The following is a 19,231-nucleotide window of genomic DNA, read 5'->3' as shown; positions in this document are numbered from 1 at the left end:
TTTTTACATCGCGTTGCCGTTGTGGCTGGTACCAACTGTTCATTATTGATCTTTACATTGCATTCATTCATTTAATAAGTATATAGGCAAAATAAAATTGTTTGAAGAGAGAATTCATCTAGATATAGAAATAGGCATGAAAAACTAGATAAATTAAAAGATCGATGCGTTCATGTGTATGAATCCTAACGAACACATGAACCCTAACGAGAACTTATGGTTGCCGGCGGTGATGGTGGTGGTTAATCGGCCAATCGAAACTATAAAGGCCTCATCATGAGCAGATGTATCTAGCTAACAATTCTGATGAAATTGATTGGATCACATGTACTTCATTGAAGAAAGTCTTCAAAGCTAAGTCTCTTGAAGCCATTATAAGCTTTGTTTGAGACTGGTTTCTTACTGTTTCTTAAAATAGTTTTATGGTACAATAAAATTATTTTTAGACTAGAAAGTTATTTTAAGTAGTAAAAAATCATCTCAAATGAGACCATAATCTATGCACTCAATGAAATTGCGAGTCTTTTGCGTGTTTGATTAGAAGAGAAAATTTCAAATAAAAGTTGAATTAGTTCAATCTCCATTTTTAGGTGACCCTGATTTTAATACCAATGTATTCTTGGACTTATTGTGACTTGCAAATACACAAACTATGACTAATATTAAGGTTTCGTTCTTATCTTTCCTACCACTCATATATTTCATTTCTACCACTCATATTTGATATGAAAATGAACTATGAGTGGTATGTATGTAATATTAAAATTTTAGGTGTTAAATATATAAATAGAATAGTATTAAGTGGTATGTATATAAATCTCCCTATTAATAAATAGCTCATCAAATATATATTCATGAAAATAAATAAAGAAATAAGCTAATATTCAAATATATTCAATTAGAGATCAAACTTGTTAAATTATATTTAATTTCATTCAATACAATAAAAACAACATTAAACCTTCATCCCACCCCATCTACTTTTCTAACCAAGTAATCAAAAGGCCGTCGTTTTATGTGACCAAATTCTAAGACGACTCTCTCTAATCTTAGAGAAATTATTCTGTGCAGTTGCCTGACGCCGTTGTCATCAGACGAACGTTATTACATTTATTTTAAAAGTAATGCTACATGTAAAAAATCAATTCAACCATTTTCAAATACATCTTGATTAATTTGTAATAAGTATTCTAACAAAATTTCTATTCTTTAACAAAATGAAAAAGCCTAATACTTGTTTTTATTTATTAAAAAAAAAAGCACAAATCAAATATGCTTAAATAAATAAATTACCAAACACCCTTTCAACGCGGGAGCTTAATTAAACCCGGTTGGGCTAACTTCGAACCAAACCATCCTTAAACCGGTCTGATTTAACCGAAGAACCAACCCTTAAACCTCCCTCCGGATTTGCAGTACCGCGAATTTGCTTGCAAGCTCCCAAACATTCTCAAGTAATATGCTCATTCATCTCCTTTAATCCGCTTTGAGAGAATCCCTCTATGCTTCCAAGGTAAAGCTCCCTCGAAAGTGTAAACCCTAATTCTACTATAATTTACCCTAATCTGTTATCATTTCATACGTTTTGATCTATATGTTATGAATTTACAGGCCGAGCGTTTTCTCAGTCCTGTTCCTTAAGCGTGGACTGCTTTAACTTGAGATAGTGGATACTACATCAATTTCTCCATCCAAAAAGAGGTGATGAAAATTTTATTGCTTGACGTTTGAGAAAAGGGATTGTGCATATGCCATACATACTTTTGGTTTCTCAAGAGAGTTGTAACTCGTAGTTTGGCTGAAGAGTTGGGTTCATTTTGTTATTGTTGGAGTGAATTGATTTTGAGGACATAAGTTTTGTTAGAATGAACTGGTTATACCAAGTTTCTGTAGCAGGACAGGACGATTTTCTTAAAAAAAAACTTACTGTGGGTTTGCACTTGATCGTCGCTTGTATTTAAGAATATGTTTTGAGAGGTGATACACCACCTTAAAATTCATTCGATCAAATAAGAATTTTGATTTAATTTTTAGATCTCTAAGTGTACAAATATTTGGGCTAGAAACCTCTGAGATTGACTTCAAGGTCCTTTGAACTCCATTTTTCAAGATACTTATGATTGTGATGGAATAGCTTGACAAGGTCGACCTAACGATGTCAAGAATGCTTAGATAACAATCCAAATGGGCTTTTTAATCAAATACTCAGATGCGTAATTAGAAACTTCTTCAAGCTATTTGGTGGGTCAAATGCTATCTGAATGCTATTTAGTTATAGAAAAAATGAGCATCTTGATGGATGTTAAGTGTAAATTGTGTATTGTTTATTGTGTTTAATTTAAGTAATAATATGTTGAATAGCGCCACAACGCCATCACATAAGCACCGCAACATTGAGTTTCACAGCACAACATCAGGTTCTTTGTTTTAAAGCGCTGCAGCGTCATTAAGGTTAGTGTCGTAATGTCACACAGTGCCGCTGTGCTTAAATTCAGCACCACATCATTGGATCCTCGGGAAAATGAGCGTCGATCCTTGCATCGCCTCAGCGCTCAATGCTCAAACTTCTAGAGCACTACAATGGAATAGTTTCCAGTGTAAGGAGCCACACGGACTCAGCCAAAAGATGCACCATTTCAATCATTAACTGCGCCAGGTCAGGCAGCGCTGCAGCACCGCCTTGTTGAGTACTGCGACACTTGAGCCCATCCCTGCACTTTTTATAAATAGTTTTTCAGTTCTATTGTTTAGACAGTTTTATAACTTAAGTGAAATTCTATAATTTTAAGTGTATTTCTTTAGTGCCCCCTTAGAGTAAAGTCTATGGGAAGCTAGGAAAGTGCAAGATACTTTTCCTTGTGAAGATCTTAACATGTTTGTGTAAGAAACTCTGTAGTTGGAGGAAGGTGTGTGGAGAAGATCATTTGATCCTTTCGGGTGATAATTTTTTTATCACTCCTCTTGTATCTTTTCTTTCAATGATTAAAATGAAGATGAGTTTACTTGTTCTATCTTTCGTGCTAATTCTCTAGTTTTTGGTTGATAATATAAAAAAACATAGCAAGTACTAATGTAGACTTTTGTTCCTTGAATGGTAAAATGATGTTTTCAATATCTATTGTTTTTCATTTAATGCATACAATGGTCATGTGTGTAGTTAAAATCCAGTGTGATATACAACATTGACGGAGGAATGCTGAACAATTAAGATTATTGAAATGGAATGTTGTCATGGCTAGACATAAGATGTTTGAATATTCTAGGTTCTATAAAGATAGTAAAATTGTATGAAGGCCATAAACATCTTTTTTCACCTCTATAAGCTCAACAGAGATCTAGGGATACATATGCTCTAATCCACATCTAAAATAAAAAAAGTCTCATTAGGAAAACTATGTAATTTACATTCATTAGTTTAAAATAACTTATTTTCATAAGTATCAAAATCTCCTTGCAAGTATTTCTTTTAGTGACAAAAACTCCAAAACATCATTTTTATTTTTCAGTAGGATAAGTTGTGCATTTGAAGTAAGCAATAGTAGTTCAGTTGCAATTGAGCAGAATACTTTTTCGTGGGTTCGACACTCTACTCTATTTTTATTACTTGATTTGGCACTATACTTGCATATTTAAGTGAGCTTTTATTAATTTTATATGAAAGAAAACCTATGCATATTTCAAACTCAGCAAATCACATGGTAGCTTACGATAAGCCCCATCATTGGAAAGAATCTAACGAGTTCAAAGTTGTTTAATTTCATGTTCATGAAGGTGATGAGATTTCCACAAACATCAAACAATCAATGAGAATCTATTCAAACTATCTGATTGAGTGTTCCAAATTCTCACATAAAGAATAATAATGCCAACTTCAAAGTGATGAGGGATGGTTGGATGGATGGAGACCTTAGATTACTGATGTTATCAATTGGTGGATGTGGGAGACTCTTATAAATTGAATTAGAAGTTAAGATCAATTTTTAGAGAAGAATTACTTTGAAATTTGGGAGGTAGGTCACAAGCTTTATAATCTATCCAGAAATTTAAATTCAACTTTTACTAATTGATACTTTCTCTAAACGTATTCAAATCCAACAAATTTAGGCTTGATAAGAAGGGAATATATTCTAGTTTATTTATAAAAGATTTAGTAAGGATTGAAGAGGTTTATGTGATCCAAATGTGTTTTGGAAGAGATATATATTAGTTTTGTCCAGAACAAACCAATGTTAGGGACTTGATTTTGATTTACTATATAATGGGTAGAATTCAATAGTTCCAATTAGAAATTATCAAGGTAACTCTCTAAATATTATCTGAAAATTTTTAGATTTTTTGTGGGGTTTTATATTTATTTTTCTTGAGATTTTATGTGACTGAAAACACTTACAAGACAAAAACAACAAATAGAATATATAACTAGAGCTAATTTAATCTCTAGGAATTTGACTAGAAGAACCCAAAATAAACTTAGGGTTATTGAAGTATAAAATGTGGACTAATTATCTGGAGATTTTGGTGGATTAAATAACATGAGGAACAAGACAGATTTCTTATCTAGTTCTAGTAGGAAGGATTGAACTTGAAAGTAGAGAGAGATAATTAGATTTTATACTTATTTAAGATAGATTACATACATTAGAACAAAATTAAATTAATTAATTTCTATATCAGTTCGAGACAGAGATATACTTATTTAAGATAGATTACATACATTAGATTTTATACTTATTTAAGATAGATTTTTGTGGATCTCTAAGCTACATCCAAAAGGAAAGAAACAAAAAAATGCAATATAGTTTTTGCATAAATCATTACCTGTGGCCTGTGGGAGTACATACCGAAATCCTGCAAACGACACCGGAATGTCATCTTGCGCGCACGATGACGCCTTGATCCTCCTCCCTTCACGTCGTTAAAACGAACCCAAAGTTCACAACACTTCTTGTGGAAAGAAAATAGAAATGGATACGAACCGCGAGCACGACCTCTACCAGCGGCTGATGGGTGATGCTTGGCCCTCGCCTAGGATTCTCTCTTCTCTCAAGAGCTCACAAAATAATGAACCAAAATATAAGATTTTATTAATCAATCATTCATTAACCCCATACAATAGTGAAGACCTCTATATATATGTCTCACAATAAGAGAAAAATAAAAGACTCAAATGCCCTCGGGACTACAACATAAAAGAAATCCCACACAGGGATACAATGGTAAAACTGAAATAAAATAAAAGAAATACATAAATGTATCATAAATAGAGAATCTGAATCGTAGTCGTCGATCTACGATTATTCCGATGGCAGACGCGTCGAAATCTCCTGCTGATGTCCTCATCAGTAGATCATGAGTTTTATATTTTACGTAGAGATGTAAACCCAATTTCTACTAATTGATTCTCTTTCTACAAATATCCAAATCTAGTAGATTTAGGCTTGATTTGAAGGGCATATTGTCTAGTTTATTTATGGAAAATTTTGATAAAGATTGCAGAGGTTTATGTAGTCCAAATGTGCTTTGGAAAATATATCTGTCAGTTTTGTTTAGAACATACCAATGTTAGGAATTTGGTTGTAGTTTCCTATGGAATGGGTGGAACTCAATAATTCCTATTGAAAATGATTAAGCAAACTCTCTAGATGTGTCTAAAAGTTTTAAATTTTTTTTTGTGGGGTTTTATTTTATTTTATTGAGATTTTATGTGATTGAAAATATTTACAAGTCAAAAATAGCAAGCAGGATATAGAACTAAGGTTGATTTATTCTCTAGGAATTTGACTAGAAAAACCCAAAATAAATTTAGGTTTATTAAAGTATGGAATGTGGACTAATGATCTATAGATTTTGATGAGATTTTATGAAGTTTTGATTGGTCAAATAACAAGAAGAACAAGATTGATCTAGCAAAGACAAGCTCCTTGGCTAGTTCTAAGGGAAGGATTAGACTTGAAATTAGAGGGTGATAATTGTATTGTATATTTTTTAAAGATAGATTACACACACTAGAATAAAATCATAGAAATTTACAATAAAAGAAAGTGTATAAAATTAAAAACCTATTCATCAAAGTAGGGAATCCAAGAAGATTACTCATTCTCCTTGGGATTAGCCAGAAGCCTTCTAGCCCTTTGGAATTCACTTCAAAGCATGTAACCACAATAATCCTCTTTCCTTTCAGTCTTAGAACTTTTTCATACAAGTGAAAATCACAAGAATCATTTAAATTTAAAATAAAGAGGGAAAAGTCAAAGAGGGAGGGGTTGGCTCCTTGCGTGGGCCCACTAGCAACCACCACCTTCTCTCATGCATACTAGCATGGCCGGCCCTTACATTCTTTTCCATGAATTGGACATAAACTATTATGCACTAACAAAGAAAAATACATTAATATGAAGTCCACATAGCACTTAAAACACCAAATATATTAACATAAGTGAAATAGTAGATTAAATGCATTGACTAATTCTTCATGTGCTCTTACTCTTGATGGCTTGAGCTTCATATGCTCTTGACCTAGTGATTGGACCCACTTCCATGTGCTACATCACAAAGCTTTATAAATAGGCTCTGTCCCAATACATTTGGGGGGGATTTTCTTAGTAAGAGAATATTCATATTTAGAAAATTTTAGAGATATAAATGTTATTTGGAATTTCTACTTGCCGATTTTGGGATTTGCATATCCAAACTACTCTGCTTCTCTTGGTCGCTTGATCTTTCCTTTGGCTAGGAAAACATTCATCACTAACTACATCATAACACTTGACTTTTGCTATTTTTTTTCTCGCAGTCGACTAATATAATAATCTTCCATTGCCCATCATCGATTGATGCTAATGTCCACTGGTCTATCATTGCCCACCATCAATTGATGTTGATAATCATTGCTTGAACTTCACCACCCACCATCAACAAACTGTACTATCTGTCACCTTTAACCATTTTTCAACAGTCTTAACCACTATTATAGGAGACATCCTTTATTTAAACCTTATAATCTTGCTATTCTAGCTACGAAGAAAGGTGAATCTTTATAATATTAACTTATACAGTGAAATTGCTTCATATGACATACCAATTTTTTTTAGTTTTCCACATCAATAATTTTTCATCTCCTATTTTTCAGGGATTATTTATCCATGTGTGTGAGATTTTTGTGCAATGCTAAATGATAAACTCTTCTTTTACCATCATGATTATTCTAATAAACTATAGTTTAACATCATCTGTAGGAAATCACATCCCATCTTTTATTATTTGTAAGAATATGGATAGGACCTCCAATGGAGAATAAGCATACAACCTGCCATAATGGAACCCTCTCCTTGCTTTGAGATCAAGCTTCCGCCATCCCACACCCCCTCTATCATGTCAAAATATTGATGGATCTCACCCTTCTCCACTATGAATAAAAAATCACCTACTCAAGTGCGTCCAAGCAGTTGTGTCCTACCATTAGCTTGAGGTTATGCCTTATCCTTTGCCAATCATTGATCAAGAAAAAATATATGTACTCAATAAGTGAGCAACTTATATGTATTCTTACAAAAGGATAACTAGGGTAGTCTCCCAAAAGTTTCCATGCAAGTCTGAAATGGATAACATTCTATTATGCCTAGATTGGTCTAGGAGGGATTGGTCCAGCCGGCCCTGGCAAGGATCCAGCCTAGGTTTATAAGAGGCGGACCAAGCCAGCCTAGGTTTATAAGAGGCGGACCAAGCTTGGTCCGCCCTCTTGAATTGCTACCCATGCAAGGGAGGGGGGCGGCTAGGGCTAAGGAGGTGGAATTGTTTTTTTTTCTAGGGGTGCGCCATGCTCATGCAATAGTGCAACGCAAGAGTGACGCTCAATAGCCCCCGCAGCAAGCTACTATAACGGCCCTTCCCCAACAAAAATTAATTTAATATCATAATGAGTTAATAGCCCACATATCAGATATTAAACTGATAAGAACTTGTACTACACATGTAAATTTTTGTGGAATTGTTTTTTTTTTTATTATTATTGTGGAATTGTTTGCTTTAAATAGAAAGAGATGATTAGGGTTAGGGTTATGCAAATTATTGTGGCTGATTTCATTCTTGGAGTTTGGTGACTTGGGCTCTAGCAGCGTCTAGGGATTGAGATAGATAGATCCTCTTCTCGAATTGAGGATCAATTGTATCTTGCTATTTTTCTTCCATTAGTTTGATCATTGCAATATTGCAATAAAATCTACTGTTATTTAGTTTTTTCGTTGGATTTGTGGATCGTTCTCGCTGTTTTTGTCAAGATCGTTTGGTTTTACTTGTGAACTTCAAGTATTTCCTAACGCTGGCTTGAGAGGTAAGGTTGCAATCAACCTTCAAACTATTCCAAATGGGACATCTATCTCGCTTTCCTACAATGCTGCCTAGCCATCTTGCCTCCAGCCAGCTACTCCACACCCCACCTGTCTCTAAATGGCCCAATTGTTACGATTTATTTTCGTTTTTTGTACTAAATAAAATTATTGTTAGTCTCACAAAACCCAACCCCACGTTGTTGCAATAGGCTAATGTTTTTGTTGACGATAAGTCTCACAAAAATGAACAAGTTGCTTCATAAATGCATTCCTCATATGAAGCTAGGAGTCGTACACACATGAAGTGGTCATTTTTGTTGTCATTTCCCGCACAAATTTAACCTTATAGTTTGATAGTTTTTTGAAAAGCGTCAGAAAGGAAAAACATAATCAAATGAAGCTCACATTCATTTATTTCAAGATTTAACAGCTAGATCGATTAAGGCTTTGTTTGGGACGACTTTTTTACTGCTTCTTAAAACAGATTTTTAGTATAAAAATTTAAACTTTTGTATTAAAAAGCTGTTTAAAAAAGCATGAAGAAAGCCATCCCAAACGAAGCCTAAGTTTCCTTAAAAAAGTTGTTATAGGTCTTTAAAGGCTCTGATTAACACATTAGATCTTTTCTGCAAGATGTGTTATATTGCAGAATATTTGTATTAGAAGTGCTTAAGGATGCGACAACGTGTTATAGGATAAATGACTAGTACCGACTTTTACAAACTAGTTACTTGTGGATACATGTACTGTGAAATTAGACTTTTTTTTTTGAAGTATTTATTTTTTGAACAAGAAAGTTAGACTTTTTTGTAATATTTATCATGAATATTGTATTGATCATAAAACCTTATCATTAGATTTTTAGGAATAAACCGAGTTTAACATTACCGTGGATATTCTAAGTCAGGAAGAGACTAGAAAGCTTATAGAATTTACAGATTTGATTATCAGGAAACTGCTTTCTTATACCTACAAAGTTGTGGAATATTAATAAAATCTCTTTAGAGAAATTTTTTCCGTGCTAGTTCTGATTTCTCTTGGAAAAAAAAAAAGATTTATATAATATAAACCTGTTTAGCCTACAAACCAAGTCCCTCATCTGCAAAATGTATATCTTTGTTGCATGAAACTGATAATTGGCATTAAGATGGTACACATCACAAAAAGCTCTTTTAGCTTTAATAATCTTCCTTGAACTTGGCCATCCTAGCGAGGAGATCAGTAGCATCAACCAAGTGATCAAGTCGCGCGACAAATTCTATGAGCAATGAAGCAAAAGTGGCCAAGGAAAGAGCTGCAGTGCTTTCAAAGGTACGCATTTTTTGAAGCATTTCTGTGTCAACATCTCCATCTTCGTAATCGTCAACTTCCCTTGAAGGCCATGAGTAGAGCCGCCTTTGCTGCTTTCTCATGGTCTCGTGGTAAGAATCACCTTGGACTTGTTTGGTATAAGCTGAATTTAGCTTTTCATCGTTACTTTCTGATTCCTCCACTTGGCTGTGTGAGTCCTTAGAGGTGCGAGTGATTGTATTTGAGGGTTGCGATATAGGAAGTTTAGGAGGACAATCTTGAATTTCATGGCTTGAAGTTAGCAGGTAAGAGTGCATGTCAATTGAACGTTGTAGGCGCTCAGTTGAGCTGTGTACTCTCTTCAACAAATTTGTCAGCAGGCTTCGTTTCATGTTGTTGATATCTTTGCCTAGGCTTCGTAATAGCTCCGCTGCCTGATTTGTAGCATCAAGGATCTCTGGCTGGAATGCACATCTCAGATTATATGGTGCCTACATTTGATATTCCCAATAGTCAATTAGTCATCACTCATTCAATTAAATGTACAAAAGAGGAGTTCAGTTAGATTCATCTTTTCATAAAGGTTGGAAAACTACAAGCAAAAGTGCTAATTATAATTTATTATTGCCTTGCGAAAAACCACAAAAACATTTTTTTTCAGGTGCATTCTTTTATTCTTAGATGCTTTTGTAGAGCTTCAGCATATTATATATTTATATCATTTTATTTATTTATCTGTTAACACGTTTGTCTCTTTTCTTGTTTATCCTTGTTTTTCTTTGAGATTTTACTCTTAATTATTTCACTTTTAAAACATCTCCCGTTTATATTGATATCTTGATTTGCAAAAGCCTACGTTGATCTTGGTTGGATATTCAAATGGTGCAGTGATAGCAAATGACCTTTATAATTGAATGATTTTAATCTGGAAGAGAAGAAATTTGTTCATGGTTAGAAATAGTTAGAAATAATATTTTTTTTATTAGATATAAATAAGAATTTTACCCTAAATAGGATATAATAATGAAGAAGAATTCATGTAGGCAACTCTACATAGTGGGATAAAGAAATTATGCTTTTTGCCTAGTTGTTTATAGTACACTTGAATAATTTTCTTGATGTTTACATATCCAATCTATCTGTCATGACGGCCTGTGCCTTGAACTACATAGTATCTCAGTGTAGCGACTTAAATTATTCTTAAATCGCTGTGCTGAGGATTTGAAATTCTTAATATATAACTATTTTATGCAATATAAGACCCAGTAAATTATTATTTATATGGAAAGCATCAGAAATTTGTTTGATCATTTGATATCTTGAGATGAAGTTTCTGTATATTTTTATAAATATTTAATGGATATTTTCTAGAAACCGTTAAGAGGGATTAATTATTCTATGTGGAAGCCGAACGTCATTCGGAGACCAACCAGAATGCGTTAAGTCATCCCTTCACTCGGTACCGCAGCTCGATACTGTTCAGTATCACTGACGTGGCGCATTCTAGTTGCTCTCCGGATGGCATTCTACGTCCGGTCTCCGCACATAATAATTTCTCGTTAATAGGTGGTGCTTGACTAGCTAACTTCTTAAGAAATGGACAATTGCAGTTAAGTAAAATGTCAGCAATAATAATGGTTCAATTTTATTGATTTAAAATGTTTGTTACCGGACAATATCCTACTACTAGTTGGATACTACTGATATATTTATATCAAGTTCTACAAATAGATCAAGGTCTATTTGTAGACCCTATTTGTAGACCTTGATCCTTTATAAACAAATGGTATGTTATTATCTGAGAGCATCAGATGCTTTTCTTCTGTGATTTGACTTGAATGTTCTCTCCCAATATTTTCTTATATTTGATCTCGTTGATTTTCTTTCGCTTTGCAAGCAACAGGATGGCATCGAAAACTAAGTTGTTCCTTTGTGTTTATTGCAGACTCAGTGGAGCATAAGAATAGTGCTGTAAGTAAGATCTCAAACAGAGAATAAGAACAAAGACCTGAATCTCTGAATGCAGGCAGCCGTGCAAAGCCATAACCTCATAGGCGCAGTGCCGGAGCACCGCCCCAACCTTGACGTATTCTGACCATGGATAGAAGAAGTGCCGGAATCTGCCATGCGGCGGCTCCCACTTTGCCGAATTCGCCTGTTATATACATTACACTGTTAGATGCTCTGTCATCGAAGTAATCTCATTTTCAACCTGCTTAGCTTACCACAGCTTCAAACTTTGCCGATGAATTCAATGTTGCTCGACACTTGTGGAATGCCGGTTCATCAGCGAAGTCGTCCATTACTGTCTTGGAGAACTCGGGGTGGCTCGAGCCATCATCTGCCAAGTACTTCTTGACACACTCTGTGCACAGAGAGAGATTTAACAGTTTAATTATCTAACAGAATATGAACAGATTGTGAAGATGATGATTGGCTGTGATGGAGAGAACCTTCGAGCGAATCTGCAACAGCATTGAAGCTTCCCACGAGCTCTAGGTGGAGCTGCTCGCCCGCCCAGATTGGGAAGACGAGGGAGTTAACAAGCACAGTGACTATGCCTCCTATTGCTATGGAATACATTCGATCCATGGCCGTTCTGATTGGATTGCCCATCCTGTAGCCGGAGATAATGATGAGGCAGTACGTAAAGAGTATGACTCTGAAACCATATTCATATGGAACCAGCGATGGATACAGCTTCATGAACGACGTTATAGCCCCTGCTTGAGCAAGTAAGTTTCATGAGTTATATAATTAACATGCATGTATATAAGTTTCATTATTTGTACATTTATATATTCAATATAAACAAGTTATACCTACGAAGAAGATGCTTAAGGCAATGATGTAGGGCTCTGCAATTTGGCCGCAGGCCATGGCTACTTGCATCATGGTGATGGCGAAGATTCCGGCGAGGAGGCTCCCGAGAGCTCGGTTGAACCCTCTGTTGAATGTAGCACCTACAATGAACAGAAATTACATGATAAATTTATTACAATTTCATGAAAGTGAGCATATATATTTGTAATGTTATAAATGAACATACCTACGGTGTATTCGAACATGATAGCTACTGTAAGTATGGACCAAATGATGCTGGTTCCAAATACCTCATATGGTGCTCTGATAAGTATCAACAGGGAGACAAGCAGCACAGCCAGACCAACCTTAAGTGAGAAGGTAATTCTGTTCATGTCTTCTTTGGCAAACTGCCACACATCTCTTATCCATTTTCTCGCCGGAGACTCCCCGGCATCACCGGAATCCTTTTTACCATTTTCCGGCCGATCAACTATCTTAATGACGATACTACCCTTCTTTCCATTCATTCTTCTATATTATAATTTGATCTTTACAATGTAAAATATATGTATGTTTATGAGATAGAATGAAGAAGTTGGAGGAGTTGAGGACCTGTTTTATAGGGATGGAGAGAGGTTTGATGAAGGGTTAGTAAGCCATGCATGGTGGAATAAGAATGATTCTCTCTGTTAATAATAGAGGGTAAGATAGATTGGAAAACAAGGATTAGACGCTGCGAGATGCTTAAGGGCTCAATAATGGCAGTATTGATGGAGAATTTGGAATCTCCAAACAATCAAATAGAGGTGGTGGCTCTCTCTCTCTCTCTCTCTTAATATATTGTGTCGACTTTTGTGTTAAGCTATTGAGAATGAGCTTTACGTGATTGATAGTTTTGAAATCAGACCGTTCATCTTGACTGAGACATGAGGGGGTTGAAGTTTACGTAGAATATATGATGAAAATGCTAGCTGTTCAGGTTGTTTAAGCAATAAGAATTTGTGGTACTTAGTTATACTTTTAGTTGTAGAGCTTATGCCAAAAGCCCAATAACTGGAAACAGGAAAGGCTTGCTTCAAATAGTTTTCAATATATATATATAATTTAAAAGAAGATTAAGGTTTCATTCGGGACAATTTTCTTACTATTTTTTAAAGCAATTTTTTAGTACATTTTTTTTTATAAAAGAAAATTTTATATTAAAAAGTTATTTTAGAAAATATCAAGAAAGTTGTCCCAAATGAAGCTTAAGATTTCATTTGGAACAGCTTTCTTATTATTTTTAGTAGTTTTTTAGTATAAAAATTTATAGCTAAAAAAATTTTTCTACTAAAAATTTATTTTAGGAAATAGTAAGAAAGTTGTCCCAAACAAAGCCTAAGATTTTATTCAATAAATATTTTATTATTTTATAAAGAAGGTTTTTAGTATTAAAATTTTTTGAAAGCAATGAATAAATAGTGGCCAAAAGTTGTTCCAAATCAAACCTAAGTTGGCTGATGGAAATGTGTTATTTCATAAGTACAAATGATTTTATGATAAATTTTGCTTTCATCATGTCTTTCTCTTTCATATATTAATTTCAATTTCATTTGATATGATTTTGAATTTACTTAGAGCAAATGAACACTTCATAAGATTTTATTTTGAGTTGAACTTGGTTTGAGATAAATTTAATTCCTAACTTCAACACATGAATTTATGCTAGATTTCTCCCATAGGGTCTTCCAACATCATTAATGTATTACGCAATTTGTTAATCTTGTTTTTTAATTAAATATAAATAATAGTGAAATCATTTTAATTGAATCAGATCTTATAGTTTTTCCTATGTCTAGGCAACGAATAATTATTGTGCCCGGATTCGGTACCGAGAATATCGAGTGATACTGAGCGCGGTATCGAGCGCCCAGTGATGTGATTTTTTTTAATTGATCTCTGGATGCGTTTGGTGTTCGGTCACTTTCTCCTAGGCAACAACACGAGAGAGAGAGAGAGAGAGAGGGAATAGCAAAATTTAAGAAAAGGCAACACAGGCCGAACAATAAAGCCCATTTGAGAATAACAAAAATTAGAACTGCACCACATTTTTAATAAGCTCCAAGGTCTTCCATTTTGAGGCTTTGAATCTCACTTCTTTTTTAATGATATGGAAAATAGTGACATAAGAAGAAATTTTGCTTCCAAATTTCCTATTATTCATTTCCCTCCATAAGTGGTAGATGGAGTAGCAAATTAGCAAATAGTAAAAATTCTTTAGGGCCAGAAAGAAATGGAATTTCTCATGTAAAAAAAAAATGTAATATTTGGCCTAAATAGGAACCAAAATGAGTTGGCAGAAGAAAAGCAAAAAACACTAAGCATAGTCACATTCGAAGAAAGATAAGAAATAGTTTCGTCTGAATGCAAATAGAGAGAGCATGTTTTGTCAATCAAAAGGTTCCTCCGATTAAGATCATCGGCTGTTTTAAGACCCCCCTTAACATCCAAATAAAAGACGAATACCTCAGGGCAAAATGCTTGTGCCACACCAAACAATATAAGTAGCAAGAATTATTATCAAAATAATATTCAAGCATAAAATTATAAAAGTTCTCATTCTTACTACCTTGCAGAATCTAAGAGACGCATACCAAATAAGGGAAAATAAGAATGGATCGAGATATAGTAGAAATTTTGCTCGTGTAATGTGGAACGGAATGTTCCAAGAATTTCCAGCAATCAGAATAAAGAGGTGGTTGTTAGGGGGGAAGTAAGTATTCAAACCTAAGAAACTTGCTTGCAAATTCAAAGGAGCACCATTTAGCTAGGGGTCCCAAAACAGAGAGATGGGATAGTTAGCCAAAATATTAAATTTAATTTTGTTTGACGTCAAAGAAGCCGTGGCATGTATATTCATCCAGAACTTTTGAGGCTTTAATTGATGGAGGCTTCTAGTGGGAGATATACTTTTCTCTAAGCCAGCCATTCAGCAATGAAGTTGAGTTATAAAACCTATTGGTAACCGAGTAGTTGTAAGCTAATTAAAGAGCATTGAAGTGAGGTAAACCAATTCCACCATATATCTTCGGCTTGCAATTATTCAACCAACAAATCAGATGTAATTTTTGAGCTGTGACATCTCCAAAATAAAGGAATTTAGAGCATACCGCGCTTCCCAATCAAGTATTAGGTATGAGTTTAGCATTAAGAACAACATCCATAATGATATCTTGAAGGAGAAGTAAACATTCTCGCTGCTAGTTCTGAAGGGACGATTGGCCATAGCCAATAGTATTAGAGCTAGACCAGGCTTCATTCTTAATGAGATGTTTTAGCTTATTCTATTTATAATAAAGCTCGAATATGGAATTCCCAGTATAATGAGTAGATAAAACGAAGAAGATGGCATACCATAAGGTATATTGTTTGATACAAAAATTTTTAAAAAGAAATCTACTCCTAGACATGTTAGCAAATCCAGCTTCCAAAATAAGAGGAGAATGATCTAAAACCAAAGGATTCATGACTCTATAAAAGGAGGAGGGAAATGCTTTCAACCACACATCATTAACCAGAGCTCTATATATCCAATTTCAAATGAATAGGAAAATCAAACATTTAGTTAAATTAAGTGAATATGTTGTCATTAGAGGCTAGGTATCTTAGGCCTAAATAAAAAAATGACAATATTAAAATCAAACAAGTTATACTTTTAAAGGGGTTCCCCCAGCCTTATCAGAATGAAGACGTCAATAGTTAAACTACCCAATAATAAGCCTTTGAGTGTCAGAGGGAGGCACAATAACCAAAGCTGCTCATAAAGAACAAGTCTATCTGACTAGGAGTTGGATGCATAAATGGTAGAAAGCAAAAAAAAACTTTTATTTCTAACAGCAGAAATAATGCCAGAGATCATTTGGCAAGAGGAGAAGGTAGTCACAAAGGAAGTGGAGGAGGGATTCCACTTCACCCAAATCCTACCCAGGAAGTAAGGTCGAAGTTGTGTTAACTTTCCTCATTATCAAAACCCTGATGGGAGCAATAAAACCATGGGTCGTCAACAGAAATTAATTGAACCTGATTCTCGAAGATGCAAAAAATGTCCAAGAACCACTGAGATGCTAAAGTCTTGCAACTGAAGACCTTAGCCGAGTTATTAAACCCCCTCATGTTCCAGACAACCAAACGAGTGAGGGACATTAAATTTGAGGAGAAAGGGAGGCTTTTTTGCATGCTTGCCCCTAGAATCTTTAGATGGCTAAGAAATCATCATGGAGGTCAGGATAGGATCTTGAGCCGAGGTATTAAGTAGTTTGGATAAAACAGGATCCTTAGATGATTGAAGAACCTGAAATCTATTAGGGGAAATAACCTTTGACTTAAGGGGATAACCTTGGGATTTGGTTTTGGCAGTAGATGGGGAGGGTGGACTCCAAACAATCAAATAGAGGGGGTGGCTCTCTCTCTCTCTCTCTCTTAATATATTGTGTCGACTTTTGTGTTAAGCTATTGAGAATGAGCTTTACGTGATTGATAGTGTTGAAATCAGACCGTTCATCTTGACTGAGACATGAGTGGGTTGAAGTTTACGTAGAATATATGATGAAAATGCTAGCTGTTCAGGTTGTTTAAGCAATAAGAATTGTGGTACATAGTTATACTTTTAGTTGTAGAGCTTATGCCAAAAGCCCAATAACTGGAAACAGGAAAGGCTTGCTTCAAATAGTTTTCAATATATATATATATATAATTTAAAAGAAGATTTAGGCTTCATTCGAAATAATTTTCTTATTACTTTTTAAAATAATTTTTTAGTAATAAAATTTTTTGAAAAAGAAAATTTTATACTAAAAAGTTGTTTTAGAAAGTATTAGGAAAGCTGTTCCTAACGAAATCTAAAATTTTGAACAATTTTTTTTATTATTTTTCAAAGTAGCTTTTTAATATAAAAATTTATAGTTCAAAACAATTTTCTATTAAAAAAATACTTTAAAAAATAGGAAAATAGGAAGAAAGTTGTTTTAAACAAAGTTAGGACTTTATTTGATACATATTTTATTATTTTAAAAAGTAGCTTTTTAGTACTATTATTAAAATTTCTTGCCAAAAGTTGTATCAAATCAAACCTAAGTTGGTAGATATAAATGTGTTTTTTCATGAATCCAAAAGATTTTATGATAAATTTTGCTTTCATCATCTCTTTTTTTTTCATATCCTAATTTCAATTTCATTTGATATGATTTTGAATTTACTTAGAGCAAATGAACACTTCATAAGATTTTTATTTTGAGTTGAACTTGGTTTGAGCTAAATTTAATTCCTAACTTCAACACATGAATTTATGCTAGATTTTTCCCATAGGGTCTTTCAACATCATTAATGTAGTACGCAATTTATTAATCTTGTTTTTTAAATGGAAGACATCACTTCTAATCAAATATAAATAATAGTGAAATCATTTTAATTGAATCAGATCTTATAGTTTTTCCTATGTCTAGGCAACAAAAAATTATTGTGCCCGGATTCGGTACCGAGAATATCAAGTGATATTGAGCGCGGTACCGAGTACCGCGCTCGGTACCGAGTTTTTTCATTTATTCATTTCCCTCCATAAGTGGTAGATGGAATAGTGAAGTATCAAATAGTAAAAATCATTTAGGGCTAGAGAGAAATGGAATTTTGCATTTAAAAAATAAAAAACCTATGTAATTTTAGACCTAAATAGGAAGCATAATGAGTTGGCACAAGAAAAGCCAAGCTTAGTCACATTCGAAGAAAGATAAGAAATAGTTTTGTCCGGATGCAAACATAGATAGTAGTTTTGTCAACTGGAAGGTTCCTCCAATTAAGCGCATCGGCAATTTTAAGACCCCCAAACAAAGCCATCCAAATAAAAGATGAATACGTCGAGGAAAAATGCTTGTGCCACACCAAACAATCCCAAAAACAAGAATTATTATCAGAAAAATATTCAAGCATAAAATTATGAAAGTTCCCATTCATATTACCCTACAGAATCTCAGACATACAAACCCAAGGGAAATAAGAATGGGGATAGAGTAGAAATTTTGCTCAAGTGTAACGTGTGACGGAATGTTCTAGGAATTGCCAGCAATCAGAATAGAGAGGTGGGCGTTAGGAGGGAGGTAAGTATTCAAAACCAATAAAACTTCCTTGCAAATTCAAAGAAGCACCATTCAGCTGGGCGTCCCAAAACAGAGAGATGGGATAGTTAGCCAAAATATGAAATTTAATTTTGTTAGAGATTAAAGAAGCCGTAGCATGTATATTCTTCCAAAACTATGAGGCTTTAATGGATGGAGGCTTCCAGGGGAGATATACTTTTCTCTAAGCCATCAAGTCAGTAATGAAGTTGAGTTATAAAACCTATTGATAACCGAGCAGTTGTAAGCAAAGTAAAGAACATTGAAGTGAGGTAAACCAATTCTACCATTTATCTTCAGCTTGCAAGTATTCTACCAAGAAATCAGATGTAATTTTTGAGTTGTGACATCTCCAAACTAAATGAATTTAGAGCATAGCTTTCCAATCATTTTCCACAGATTTTAGGCATGATAGCCCCACGTATCTAATACGCTACAATATTCCATATTATGAATTTCAAAAATTGGACTCTACCTATAAAAGACAAAAGCCTGGCTTTCCAACCAACTAATTTGTTAGCACTAATATTAATTAAGGGACGGAAGTCAGAGATATTAGATATCTTAATGGATATGGGAATTCCAAGGTGTCTCATGTTGGAGGAATGATTATGGATGTGAGGATGTTTTGTAAAGTAGCAGAATTTGGTGTGTTTGGTGAGA

At 34.2% G+C, this 19,231-nt stretch overlaps 1 protein-coding gene, 2 long non-coding RNA genes and 1 pseudogene across 3 annotated transcripts; 2 read left to right on the top strand and 2 right to left on the bottom strand.

Moving 5' to 3' along the window:
- The first annotated feature begins 1,470 nt into the window (after positions 1-1,470).
- LOC110092279 lies at positions 1,471-11,699 on the top strand. Its single transcript, XR_002302576.2, has 4 exons — positions 1,471-1,513; positions 1,612-1,701; positions 9,538-9,638; positions 11,563-11,699. It is a non-coding gene; the product is annotated as an uncharacterized LOC110092279 (long non-coding RNA).
- Positions 7,805-7,988, bottom strand: LOC114580930 (annotated as a pseudogene).
- Positions 9,251-13,261, bottom strand: LOC110092271 (aluminum-activated malate transporter 9). The gene is made up of 6 exons (XM_020816758.2): positions 12,667-13,261; positions 12,440-12,580; positions 12,071-12,340; positions 11,843-11,982; positions 11,626-11,772; positions 9,251-10,108 (listed from the first exon to the last, which is right to left on the bottom strand). Exons 1-6 carry the CDS (start codon positions 12,947-12,949, stop codon positions 9,506-9,508), a joined length of 1,584 nt encoding a protein of 527 aa, XP_020672417.1. The 5' UTR covers positions 12,950-13,261; the 3' UTR covers positions 9,251-9,505.
- Positions 12,211-12,780, top strand: LOC114580924. Its single transcript, XR_003702598.1, has 2 exons — positions 12,211-12,352; positions 12,472-12,780. It is a non-coding gene; the product is annotated as an uncharacterized LOC114580924 (long non-coding RNA).
- Positions 13,262-19,231: the final 5,970 nt, after the last annotated feature.

Source organism: Dendrobium catenatum, unplaced genomic scaffold (assembly GCF_001605985.2).
Source record: "Dendrobium catenatum unplaced genomic scaffold, ASM160598v2 fragScaff_scaffold_1400, whole genome shotgun sequence".
Lineage (NCBI taxonomy): Eukaryota > Viridiplantae > Streptophyta > Magnoliopsida > Asparagales > Orchidaceae > Dendrobium > Dendrobium catenatum.
This window is presented reverse-complemented; position numbering and strand designations above follow the sequence as displayed.

Excerpts from the sequence above, each read along its gene's own strand:
- LOC110092271 (XM_020816758.2), bottom strand. The coding sequence starts at position 12,949 with ATGAATGGAAAGAAGGGTAGTATCGTCATTAAGATAGTTGATCGGCCG. Across the intron at positions 12,581-12,666 it reads CATGTTCGAATACACCGTAG|GTGCTACATTCAACAGAGGG; the intron begins GTATGTTCATTT and ends TGTTCATTGTAG. Across the intron at positions 10,109-11,625 it reads GCCTGCATTCAGAGATTCAG|GCACCATATAATCTGAGATG; the intron begins GTCTTTGTTCTT and ends TATCAAATGTAG.